This window comes from Balaenoptera borealis (assembly GCF_965194805.1).
Source record: "Balaenoptera borealis genome assembly, chromosome: 13".
Taxonomy (NCBI): Eukaryota; Metazoa; Chordata; class Mammalia; order Artiodactyla; family Balaenopteridae; genus Balaenoptera; species Balaenoptera borealis.
The window spans coordinates 86,362,810-86,377,203 of record NC_138870.1 but is presented as its reverse complement, the minus strand read 5'-3'; the positions used below and the strand labels follow the sequence as shown (position 1 = coordinate 86,377,203).

The 14,394-nt window shown below is 39.6% G+C and overlaps 1 protein-coding gene across 1 annotated transcript in view; it reads right to left on the bottom strand.

The window, feature by feature from the left end:
* The window catches only part of DRAM1 (DNA damage regulated autophagy modulator 1), a 46,565-nt gene that overhangs the window by 18,550 nt on the left and 13,621 nt on the right, over positions 1-14,394 (bottom strand). Inside the window, exon 2 of the mRNA XM_082349659.1 lies at positions 2,111-2,178. Within this exon, the coding sequence (XP_082205785.1) occupies positions 2,111-2,178 (68 nt within the window). The remainder of the gene's footprint in view (positions 1-2,110; positions 2,179-14,394) is intronic.

Genomic DNA, 14,394 nt, shown 5'->3' with positions numbered 1-14,394 from the left:
AGGAAACCTTCCAGAAAAAGAATTCAGAAAAATGATAGTGAAGATGATCCAGGACCTCAGAAAAAGAATGGAGGCAAGGATCGAGAAGATGCAAGAAATGTTTAACAAAGACCTAGAAGAATTAAAGAACAAACAAACAGAGATGAACAATACAATAACTGAAATGAAAACTACACTAGAAGGAATCAATAGCAGAATAACTGAGGCAGAAGAACGGATAAGTGACCTGGAAGACAGAATGGTGGAATTCACTGCTGCGGAACAGAATAAAGAAAAAAGAATGAAAAGAAATGAAGACAGCCTAAGGGACCTCTGGGAAAACATTAAACGCAACAACATTCGCATTATAGGGGTCCCAGAAGGAGAAGAGAGAGAGAAAGGACCTGAGAAAATATTTGAAGAGATTATAGTTGAAAACTTCCCTAACATGGGAAAGGAAATAGCCACCCAAGTCCAGGAAGCACAGAGAGTCCCAGGCAGGATAAACCCAAGGAGAAACACGTCGAGTAATCAAATTGAATAATTTAATTAATTTAAATTAAATTAATTTAAATTAATTAATTTAATCAAATTAAAGACAAAGAAAAATTATTGAAAGCAACAAGGGAAAAACGGCAAATAACATACAAGGGAACTCCCATAAGGTTAACAGCTGAATTCTCAGCAGAAACTCTACAATCCAGAAGGAAGTGGCATGATATATTTAAAGTGATGAAAGGGAAGAATCTACAACCAAGATTACTCTACCCAGCAAGGATCTCATTCAGATTCGATGGAGAAATCAAAAGCTTAACAGACAAGCAAAAGCTAAGAGAATTCAGCACCACCAAACCAGCTCTACAACAAATGCTAAAGGAACTTCTCTAAGTGGGAAACACAAGAGAAGAAAAGGACCTACAAAAACAAACCCAAAACAATTAAGAAAATGGTAATAGGAACATACGAATCAATAATTACCTTAAATGTGAATGGATTAAATGCTCCAACCAAAAGACACAGGCTTGCTGAATGGATACAAAAACAAGACCCATATATATGCTGTCTACAAGAGACCCACTTCAGACCTAGGGACACATACAGACTGAAAGTGAGGGGATGGAAAAAGATATTCCATGCAAATGGAAATCAAAAGAAAGCTGGAGTAGCAATACTCATATCAGATAAAACAGACTTTAAAATAAAGAATGTTACAAGAGACAAGGAAGGACACTACCTTGGATGATCAAGGGATCAATCCAAGAAGAAAACATAACAATTATAAATATATATGAACCCAACACATAGGAGCACCTCAATACATAAGGCAACTGCTAACAGCTATAAAAGAGGAAATCGACAGTAACACAATAATAGTGGGGGACTTTAATACCTCACTTATACCAATGGACAGATCATCCAGACAGAAAATTAATAAGGAAACACAAGCTTTAAATGACACAACAGACCAGATAGATTTAATTGATATTTATAGGACATTCCATCCAAAAACAGCAGATTACACTTTCTTCTCAAGTGCACACGGAACATTTTCCAGGATAGATCACATCTTGGGTCACAAATCAAGCCTCGGTAAATTTAAGAAAATTGAAATCATATCAAGCATCTTTTCTGACCACAACGCTATGAGATTAGAAGTCAACTACAGGGAAAAAAATGTAAAAAACACAAACACATGGAGGCTAAACAATATGTTACTAAATAACCAAGAGGTCACTGAAGAAATCAAAGAGGAAATCAAAAAATACCTAGAGACAAATTTCAATGAAAACACAATGATCCAAAACCTATGGGATGCAGCAAAAGCAGTTCTAAGAGGGAAGTTTATAGCAATAGAAGCCTACCTCAAGAAACAAGAAAAATCTCAAATAAACAATCTAACTTTACACCTAAAGGAACTAGAGAAAGAAGAACAAACAAAACCCAAAGTTAGCAGAAGGAAAGAAATCATAAAGATCAGAGCAAAAATAAATGAAATAGAAACAAAGAAAACAATAGCAAAGATCAATAAAACTAAAAACAAAATAATAAAAATGATACATAAACCGTAACATTTTACTTCAGGTGAGATTGGTAATTTTTAATTTATTTATAATAATTATTGTGTACTTACCAAGAAATGCAGAGAAGTTTATCATAAATCCAAAAATACCACTCTCTGGAGGTGTTGTTCCTGTATCACTGAGAAAGAGAAGACATGTACAAATTAGTAAAAAGGAATTCAGTTTAGCCCTCTGGGCAGGCATGTAATAGGCAGGTATTATATTGTGTCCCTTCTGGGTGTTCGGCCACTTTGAATTCCAAAGATTTGACCTGATTTTGTTCTAAAGTATTTTCAATTTAGGCTCTGAAAAATTAGAAACTATTTTTTCTTTTTTTCCCCAGTTTTACTGATATATAATTAACAAACAGCACTGTATAAGTTTAAGGTGTGCAGCATAATGATTTGACTTACAGACATCATGAAATGATTATCACAGTAAGTTTCGTGAACATCCATCCTCTCAGATACAAATTTTTTTGAGAACTTTTTTTGTTATGATGAGAACTCTTAGGATTTACTTTCTTAACAACTTTCATATATAACATACAGCAGTGTTAATTATATTACCCATGTTGTACATTACCTCCCTAGTACTTATTTATATTCTAACTGGAAGTTTGTGCTATTTGACCACCATCCTCCAATCCTCCTCTTCCTCATCCCTGGCCTCTGAGAACCACAAGTCTGGTCTCTTTTTCTATGAGTTCGTTTGTATGTTTGTTTGGTTTGAAGTATAATTGACAACACTATGTGAGGAAATATTTAAAGTGAATGGTGGTGGTGGTTTTCAGATGATCCCACCTGAAAAATCTGATGTGTGTGTTCATTCTTGATGAGGAATTGAGTGAGACTATTTTGGGGGGGGAAAAAAAAACCTGGTTTAAAATCACGTTTGAAAAGTCTACTATTTGAATATTAAATATACATAAACACATCATTTTAATTTTTAACAATATGATTTATGCATAAGAATTTACACTGCTGAAAATATGATGGAAGGCTGAGCAATAAATATTATTGATGCCTATCAGTACTTTATGGAAATAGGGTATCAAGGGTATTACTCATGGTGATAAATTATTTTAACAGAAAAATAGCTTCTATGAGACATATTTCAGATGCAGTCTATCAATTAATTAATTCAATGAGCTGGAATGTAGCATTTGACATGTGCTGGCTTCTATTCATCAACGCCAAGGTTTACATTTTTATACTCTCAAGCTGCTTGCATAAAGCACAGTTTCAAACTGATGGCAAAGGCACTCCCAATATGAAACAACTCGTACTTGTCTTGAGTGTTTCCACGTTTTAAAACAGCGCTGAAATTTAAGTACTGAAAAATGGATCAAGTTGAAAAGATGCACTTCAAAGTGTTTGAAAAATTCCACAGGAAGCCTGTGTGTGCAGGAAGCAGGAGTCTTTAAGCTTTGTGAACACTTAATATTTGAAGAGCATGAAGCGGTTAATGTCCCCGCTTCCCACAAATTCCTCTAGTCCCAATTACTTCAATCTCAGTGTCACCTGTACCTGTAAGAATCTGAAGGGTTTAGAATTTAACATTACCATTTTTCCTACAAATAATTTTTTTTCTCACTAAAGGGATGTTGAGATGAAGGCTGCCCGACATGTGGGATGCCCTTCTGAGCACAACATCGTCCTGAATGGGCGAGGAGGGCACGGGAACCAGTGATGGAAACAGCTGGTGGAGACAGCTTATGTGTGCCCTCGGGCAGCACTTTTGCCAGAAAATTCTCACAGGGAAAGGAAGCCTTCTATTCTTGACCTCAGGGTATAAAAAACAGCTACCTGATGACTCATGCAAGAGTACTTGTTGGCACAGGTCTGAGAGGAATCTGCCACGTGCCAGGAAGATTGTTGGTTGTGGAGAAGTGAGGAGGATATTCAGGGGGGTAGGTAGGTGGGGGGACAAAGGTGCTCTAACGGGAGATGAGAAGATGACCAGACTTGGGAATGATCTGTCCAGGGAGAGCAAACCAGGACATATTTCAAGGGCCCAGGTATGCAGTCCACATGACATCAAACATGCGATTCAAAAGCTCAGAATTTCAGAGTGATATTTTATTCTTGCTTATCTGTACATTTAAAACCATACAGGCAGAATCTGGGAATTCCCTGGCAGTCCGGTGGTTAGGACTCCATGCTTTCACTGCCATGAGCCTGGATTAGATCCCTGGTCAGGGAACAAAACAAAGATCCCACAAGCCACACAGCGAGGTCAAAAACAAAAACAAAAACAAACAAACACAAAAAAAAACCCATACAGGCAGAATCAAAAGTGCTTTGCAAACAGCCTTTCCATATGCATTTGTTGAATGAATGACTATCAGGACTGGCAGTAGACATTACTTTTTGAACACTTGCCATGTACCAGGCACTGCTAGGTGCTCACCATGCATCATTTCATTTCATCCTCTCAACCCTGAGGTGGGCCTATTACCAACCCCACTTTATTAAGGAGGAAACTGGGTATTGGAGAGGTTATATAACTTGTTCCAGGTCCCAGTGCTATCAAATGGAGGGAATCTACATTCCATCTATGTGTCTGACTCTGCTTTCCTGCCTCCTCTGTGCTCTAACAGCAGGCAAGGAACAAAGCAATTAGAAGAATGACTGGGGGAGGAGAGTGAGCACAGATGTGCTGGTAAATGCTTAACAAGCAGCTCTAGAGGGAACCTGATTGGTAACACAGGCCGATTTCCATACTATAAATATTCCCAATATGTCAAAATTCAAGCTACCAAAATGCTGGTCACTGAACAAGGAGTTGGGAAAAAATGCACACAGTTGGCTCATCATGCCTTAGTTGTATACCAGGAAGGTGTAAAGTAGGTTATGACCTCATAGCTTCTCAGATGCCATAATTTAATAATAAAACACCTTTGAAAAATGGTTCTGAAGAACCGAGGAGCAGGAAAGGAATAAAGACGCAGACGTAGAGAATGGACTTGAGGACACGGGGAGGGGGAAGGGTAAGCTGGGACAAAGTGAGAGAGTGGCATGAACATATATACACTACCAAATGTAAACCTGATAGCTAGTGGGAAGCAGCTGCATAGCACAGGGAGATCAGCTCTGTGCTTTGTGACCACCTAGAGGGGTGGGATAGGGAGGGTGGGAGGGAGACGCAAGAGGGAAGAGATATGGGGATATATGTATATGTATAGCTGATTCACTTTGTTATAAAGCAGAAACTAATACACCATTGTAAAGCAATTATACTCCAGTGAAGATGTTAAAAGAAAAAAAAGAATAAACTGGAAACTAATACTACACTGTAAATCAACTATATTTCAATAAAAAATTTTTTTAAAAAATTAAAAATAATAATAATAAGAAAACACCTTTGGGCTTCCCTGGTGGCACAGTGGTTAAGAATCTGCCTGCTAATGCAGGGGACACGGGTTTGAGCCCTGGTCCGGGAGGATCCCACATGCCGCAGAGCAACTGGGCCCGTGCGCCACAACTACTGAGCCTGCGCTCTAGAGCCCACGAGCCACAGCTATGGAAGCCCGCGTGCCTAGAGCCCGTGCTCTGCAACAAGAGAGGCCACCACAATGAGAAGCCCGCGCACCGCAACAAAGAGTAGCCCCCACTCACCACAACTAGAGAAAGCCCGCGCGCACCAAGAGCCAACGCAGCCAAAAATAAATTAATTAATTAAATAAATTTAAAAAAAAAACCACCTTTGACAATTATTCACCACCATGGTCTGATTTTCTTTCAGGATTACTCAGTCTATAACACCCACCATCAATGCATGAGTACCAATGGGCCTACATTCCTACACTTGGCACTACAACATAGGAAACATCAATACTACAAACACTGGGGAAAATATGAATACACTGCATTCATAACCAGTTGTTTGATTAAATGAAATCATCTTTTAAAAAATTTTTATTTGGCTGCAAAAATAACCATAAACTTTATCCACTCATCAACAAAATATTTATGGGACACCTACCATGTGTTAGATACAATCTGAGTCACAAATTCCCCTATTTATCAGGTAAGAATGGTCAGTGTGTGATTTATTTCCAGTAAGTGACAAACTGGTACCTAAACTACATTTGGTGATTTTTTTAAATTAATTAATTATTTATTTATTTATTTGGCTGCGCCGGGTCTCAGTTGCAGCATGCAGGATCCAATTCCCTCACTGAATATCGAACCCAGGCCCCCTGCATTGGGAGCGTGGAGTCTTTATCACTGGACACCAGGGAAGTCCCCCATTTGGTGAAATTTTGCTTAAGAATATTTCAAGAGAGGGGGCTTCCCTGGTGGCGCAGTGGTTAAGAATCTGCCTGCCAATACAGGGGACATGGGTTCGAGCCCTGGTCCAGGAAGATCCCACATGCCACGGAGCAACTAGAGAAAGCCCGCGTGCAGCAAAGAAGACCCAACGCAGCCAAAAATAAATAAATAAAATAAACAAATTAATTTTTTAAAAAATTTCAAGAGATAAACGACGAAGTCCTACCATATAGCACAGGGAAGTATATTCAATATCCTGTGATAAACCATGCTGGAAAAGAATATGAAAAAGAATGTGTGTGTGTGTGTGTGTGTGTATATATATATATATATATATATATATATATATATATATATGTATAACTGAATCACTTTGCTGTACAGCTGAAATTAACACAACATTGTAAATCAACTATACGTCAATAAAATTTTGTATAAAATTTAAAAAGAAAAAGAGTATTTCAAGAAAACTTTCCAGGGAATTCCCTGATGGTCCAGTGGTTAGGACTCTGTGCTTTCACTGCTGAGGCCATGGGTTCAGTCCCTGGTCAGGGATCTAAGATCCTGCAAGCCATGCAGCTTGCAGCAGCCAAAAAAAAAAAGAAAAGAAAAGAAAAAAGAAAGAAAACTTTCCAAGCAGAAAATGAAACTGTGGCCACTTCTAAGAACTTTTAAGGATAGTAGTGGTTGCCTACTATCATTAATACAAACGGAAGACTCCCTCTTCCATCTCGGCCACTGACATGCCATGCTGACTAAGGAAGACCCAGAAACTTAGGGGCCATGTGCCATGTAGTCACGCCATGGCTGCATCATCAAACGTCAGAAGCACCCGGAGGCCTGGGTAACACGGATGGCATCCATCACCACAGGATCAGCTTTGACAAATATCACCCAGGTTACTTTGTGAAAGTGGGAATGAGGCATCACCACTTAAAAGAGGAATCGGAGCTTCTGCCCCACTGTGAACCATGATAAACTGTGGACCTTGACCAGTGAGCAGACACGGGGGAAATGCTACCAAAAACAAACTGGAGGTGCTCCGATCATTGATGTGGTGTGATCAGGCAGTTCTGGGGAAGAGAAAGTTCCCAAAGCAGTCTGTCATTGTAAGCAGATAGATAGGGTAGGGGGGCCCTGGAGGAAAAGAACCAGATATAGCTTTTTGACATTAGAGAAGCCATTTAGCCCTAAACCATTTGGTGATCTAAGCCTGGCTGCAATGCTTGCCCTTGAACAGGTCTCAGCAGTAATGATCTTAAGGGAACAAAGGAACAAACAACTGTTACCAGACAAGGTGAGTAACAACAGCAAAGATAACAAATCAGTTGTAAAGACTCCCGGTTCTGTTTCAATGGTAAAGATTAGCCTGAAGCACTTTCTGGAACTGTTTCACAGAATTTAAACCCCTCTGGAGGGCTCATCCACCAGATCGACTGGAACCTAAGGGATGAAAATGTTGACCTTTTCTGATCCTCGTGACATCAACTGACTAAAGCTTGGACATTGTCGACCTTTGCCCCAATTCTATGCTGAATTCTCCTCTGTTCAAGCCCCTTCATGAGTATGCAGGTAACCTAGCTTAAAGCATCCCCAGTGTTGCTGTTTGGGGAGACTCTGCTTTGGGAAAGATCCCTGGTGTTCTCCTTACTTGCTGCAAGTAATAAATCCTTCCTTCTTCCATTGTTTGGCTTGGTTGTGTCTTCTGGCTTGACACCTACCAAGAGGTGAACCCACTTTTTGGGGTAACATTGTCATGAAGGTTAAATTCTTCAGCAGAAGAGCTGAGGAGAATATTAAGGTGTGTGTGTGTGTGTGTGTGTGTGTGTGTGTGTGTGTGTGTGTGTGTGCTGGGGGGCAGGGTGGGGGAGAGGCTCTGTCCTGGTAGCTTGAAGTCACATGGAGGGAGATTCTTAAATGTTAACAAGTGCTTTTCTTTAAAAATAATATATGTATATATTTTTTCATATATATATATATATATATATATATATGAGCCTCTGTTACCTTAAAGTGTTCTTTTCAGTCTTTCTTTTGGTCTCCAAGCTATTATTTTACATCATAAGTAAATACTGTATCACATCTTCCACCTGACACTGGAATCCAGATGAGTATAACACCAAGGGGGTACCAAGGGAACCTGTTGGTAGCCTCTTTTTATTTTACGATTTTTAAGCTCACAGTAAATGATCATATTGTGCAAAGGCAGAGGTAGTAGGATTTGGTTGGCACAGCTGTACTTGGGCACCTGATTCAGGAAAATGGTGAATGAGTGCCATGCCAAAGCATTTGCCTCCCAATTTGGCAGAAGTAGTCCCCTTACCCAACTCCCAGGACATCATTCTGTATCACATGGCTTAAAGCCCTGGCCCAGATCCATCCACCTCCTCACTTGCCTCCTACTAAATGAGGCACTTCCTGGAAACCGTACAGGGGGATAGGAACTAACTGTTCATTTGCATGTGGCTTAGAAGCTGTTGAGGCTAGGAAATCAGTTTACAACTATATTTACTGTGTTTAGATTTCTACAAGTTTTGTTCATCACGGAAAATTCCAAGCTGTTTATCTAACACCTTTCTCCGAACTAATTTATGATGTTAAGCCACTTCATAATCACTTGGTGCTCAAAGGGATAAAAACAATACAAATAAGACGTGCATTGGTTCAAGATGGTGGAGTACAGGGACGTGTGCTCACTCCCTCTTGCGAGAGCACCGGAATCACAACTAACTGCTGAGCAATCATCAACAGGAAGACACTGGAACTCACCAAAAAAGATACCCCACATCCAAAGACAACGGAGAAACTGCAATGCGATGGTAGAAGGGGTGCAATCACAATAAAATCAAATCCCATAACTGCTGGGTGGGTGACTCACAGACTGGAGAACAATTATACCACAGAAGTCCACCCACTGGAGTGAAGGTTCTGAGCCCCACGTCAGGCTTCCCAACCTGGGGGTCCGGCAACGGGAGGAGGAATTCCTAGAGAATCAGACTTTGAAGGCCAGCGGGATTTGATTGCAGGACTTTGACAAGACTGGGGGAAACAGAGACTCCACTCTTGGAGGGCACACACAAAGTAGTGTGTGCATCAGGACCCAGGGGAAGGAGCAGTGACTCCAGAGGAAGGAGCAGTGACCCCACAGGAGACTGAACCAGACCAACCTGCTAGTGTTGGAGGGCCTCCTGCAGAGGTGGGGGTGGCTGTGGCTCACCATGAGGACAAGGACACTGGCAGCAGAAGTTCTGGGAAGTACTCCTTGGCTTGAGCCCTCCCAGAGTCCACCATTAGCTCCACCAAGAGCCGGGTAGGCTCCAGTGCTGGGTTGCCTCAGGCCAAACAACCAACAGGGAGGGAACCCAGTCCCACCCATCAGCAGACAAGCAGATTAAAGTTTTACTGAGCTCTGCCCACCAGAGCAACAGTCAGCTCTACCCACCACCAGTCCCTCCCATCAGGAAGCTTGCACAAGCCTCTTAGATAGCCTCATCCACCAGAGGGCAGACAGCAGAAGCAAGAAGAACAACAATTCTGCGGCCTGTGGAAGGAAAAACACATTCACATAAAGACAGAATAAAAACTCAGAGGGCTATGTACCAGATGAAGGAACAAGATAAAACCTCAGAAAAACAACTGAATGAAGTGGAGATAGGAAACCTTCCAGAAAAAGAATTCAGAAAAATGATAGTGAAGATGATCAGGACCTCAGAAAAAGAATGGAGGCAAGACCGAGAAGATGCAAGAAATGTTTAACAAAGACCTAGAAGAATTAAAGAACAAACAGAGATGAACAATACAATAACTGAAATGAAAAATACACTAGAAGGAGTCAATAGCAGAATAACTGAGGCAGAAGAACGGATAAATGACCTGGAAGACAGAATGGTGGAATTCACTGCTGTGGAACAGAATAAAGAAAAAAGAATGAAAAGGAACGAAGACAGCCTAAGAGACCTCTGGGACAACATTAAACACAACAACATTCGCATTATAGGGGTGCCAGAAGGAGAAGAGAGAGAGAAAGGACCAGAGAAAATATTTGAAGAGATTATCGTTGAAAACTTCCCTAACATGGGAAAGGAAATAGCCACCCAAGTCCAGGAAGTGCAGCAAGTCCCATACAGGATAAACCCAAGGAGAAACACACCAAGACACATAGTAATCAAATTGGCAAAAATTAAAGACAAAGAAAAATTATTGAAAGCAGCAAGGGAAAAACGACAAATAACATACAAGGGAACTCCCATAAGGTTAACAGCTGATTTCTCAGCAGAAACTCTACAAGCCAGAAGGGAGTGGCATGATATACTTAAAGTGATGAAAGTGAAGAACCTACAACCAAGATTACTCTACCCGGCAAGGATCTCATTCAGATTCAATGGAGAAATCAAAAGCTTTACAGACAAACAAAAGCTAAGAGAATACAGCACCACCAAACCAGCTCTACAGCAAATGCTAAAGGAACTTCTCTAAGTGGGAAACACAAGAGAAGAAAAGGACCTACAAAAACAAACCCAAAACAATTAAGAAAATGGTAATAGGAACATACATATCAATAATTACCTTAAACGTGAATGGATTAAATGCTCCAACCAAAAGACACAGGCTCGCTGAATGGATACGAAAACAAGACCCATCTATATGCTGTCTACAAGAGACCCACTTCAGACCTAGGGACACATACAGACTGAAAGTGAGGGGATGGAAAAAGATATTCCATGCAAATGGAAATCAAAAGGAAGCTGGAGTAGCAATACTCATATCAGATAAAACAGACTTTAAAATAAAGAATGTTACAAGAGACAAGGAAGGACACTACCTGGGATGATCAAGGGATCAATCCAAGAAGAAGACATAACAATTATAGATATATATGCACCCAACACATAGGAGCACCTCAATACATAAGGCAACTGCTAACAGCTATAAAAGAGGAAATCGACAGTAACAGAATAATAGTGGGGGACTTTAACACCTCACTTACACCAATGGACAGATCATGCAGACAGAAAATTAATAAGGAAACACAAGCTTTAAATGACACAATAGACCAGATAGATTTAATTGATATTTATAGGACATTCCATCCAAAAAACAGCAGATTACACTTTCTTCTCAAGTGCACATGGAATATTCTCCAGGATAGATCACATCTTGGGTCACAAATCAAGCCTCGGTTAATTTAAGAAAATTGAAATCATATCAAGCATCTTTTCTGTCCACAACGCTATGAGATTAGAAATCAACTACAGGGGAAAAAATGTAAAAAACACAAACACATAGAGGCTAAACAATACGTTACTAAATAACCAAGAGATCACTGAAGAAATCAAAGAGGAAATCAAAAAATACCTAGAGACAAATGACAACGAAAACACGGCAATCCAAAACCTACGGGATGCAGCAAAAGCAGTTCTAAGAGGGAAGTTTATAGCAATAGAAGCCTACCTCAAGAAACAAGAAAAATCTCAAATTTTCAAATCTCAAAATCAAAAAGTCTCAAACCTTAAACCTAAAGGAACTAGAGAAAGAAGAACAAACAAAACCCAAAGTTAGCAGAAGGAAAGAAATCATAAAGATCAGAGCAGAAATAAATGAAATAGAAACAAAGATAGCAATAGCATACATCAATAAAACTAAAAGCTGGTTCTTTGAGAAGTTAAACAAAACTAATAAACCATTAGCCAAACTCATCAGAAAAAGAGGGAGAGGACTCAAATCAATAAAATTAGGAATGAAAAAGAAGAAGTTACAATGGACATCGCAGAAATACAAAGCATCCTAAGAGACTACTACAAGCAACTCTATGCCAATAAAATGGACAACCTGGAAGAAATGGACAAATTCTTAGAAAGGTATAAACTTCCAAGACTGAACCAGGAAGAAATAGAAAATATGAAAAGATGAATCACAAGTAATGAAATTGAAACTGTGATTAAAAATATTCCAACAAACAAAAGTCCAGAACCAGATGGCTTCACGGGTGAATTCTATGAAACATTTAGAGAAGAGCTAACACCCAACCTTCTCAAATGCTTCCAAAAAATTGCAGAGGAAGGAACACTCCCAAACTCATTCTATGCGGCCACCATCACCCTGATACCAAAACCAGACAAAGATACTACAAAAAAAGAAAATTACAGAGTAATATCACTGATGAATATAGATGCAAAAATCCTGAACAAAATACTAGCAAACAGAATCCAACAACACGTTAAAAGGATCATACACCATGATCAAGTGGGATTTATCCCAGGGATGCAAGGATTCTTCAATATACGCAAATCAATCAATGTGATACACCATATTAACAAATTGAAGAAGAAAAACCATATGATCATCTCAATAGATGCAGAAAAAGCTTTTGACAAAATTCAACACCCATTTATGATAAAAACTCTCCAGAAAGTGGGCATAGAGGGAAACTACCTCAACATAATAAAAGCCATATATGACAAACCCACAGCAAACATCATTCTCAATGGTGAAAAACTGAAAGCATTTCCTCTATGATCAGGAACAGAACAAGGATGTCCACTCTCACCACTATTATTCAACATAGTTTTGGAAGTCCTAGCCACGGCAATCAGAGAAGAAAAAGAAATAAAAGGAATCCAAACTGGAAAAGAGAACGTAAAACTGTCACTGTTTGCAGATGACATGATACTATACATAGAGAATCCTAAAGATGCCACCAGAAAACTACTAGAGCTAATCAATGAATTTGATAAATTTACAGATGCAAAATTAATGCACAGAAATCTCTTGCATTCCTATACATTAACAACGAAAGATCAGACAGAAAACTTAAGGAAACAATCCCATTCACCATTGCAACAAAAAGAATAAAATACCTAGGAATAAACCTACCTAAGGAGGTAAAAGACCTGTACTCAGAAAACTATGAGACACTGATGAAAGAAATCAAAGATGACACAAACAGATGGAGAGATATACCATGTTCTTCGATTGGAAGAATCAATATTGTGAAAATGACTATACTACCCAAAGCAATCTACAGATTCAATGCAATCCCTATCAAATTACCAGTGGCATTTTTTACAGAACTAGAACAAAAAATCTTAAAATTTGTATGGAGACACAAAAGACCCCAAATAGCCAAAGCACTTTTTTTTTTAACTTTCTTTTTTATTTTTAATAAATTTATTTATTTATTTATTTATTTTTTGGCTGCATTGGGTCTTCGTTGCTGTGCACAGGCTTTCTCTAGTTGCGGTGAGCGGGGGCTACTCCTTGTTGCGATGTGTGGGCTTCTCATTGCAGTGGCTTCTCTTGTTCTGGAGCATGGGCTCTAGGCACGTGGGCTGCAGTAGTTGTGGCATGCAGGCTCAGTGGTTGTGGCTTGTGGGCTCTAGAGCACAGGCTCAGTAGTTGTGGCACACAGGCTTAGTTGCTCCGCAGCATGTAGGATCTTCCCGGACCAGGGCTTGAACACGTGTCCCCTACATTGGCAGGCGGATTCTTAACCACTGTGCCACCAGGGAAGTCCCACCAAAGCAGTCTTGAAGGAAAAAAAAGGAGCTGGAGGAATCAGACTCCCTGACTTCAGACTATACTACAAAGCTACAGTAATCAAGACAATATGGTACTGGCACAAAAACAGAAATATAGATCAATGGAACAGGATAGAAAGCCCAGAGATAAACCCACGCACCTATGGTCAACTAATCTATGACAAAGGAGGCAAGAATATACAATGGAGAAAGGACAGCCTCTTCAATAAGTGGTACTGGGAAAACTGGACAGCTACATGTAAAAGAATGAAATTAGAACACTCCCTAACACCATACACAAAAATAAACTCAAAATGGATTAGAGACCTAAATGTAAGACCGGACACTATAAAACTCTTTGAGGAAAGCATAGGAAGAGCACTCTTTGACATAAATCGCAGCAAGATCTTTTTTGATCCACCTCCTAGAGTAATGGAAATAAAACAAAAATAAACAAATGGGACCTAATGAAAATTAAATGCTTTTGCAAAGCAAAGGAAACTACAAGCAAGATGAAAAGACAACCCTCAGAATGGGAGAAAGTATTTGCAAACGAATCAA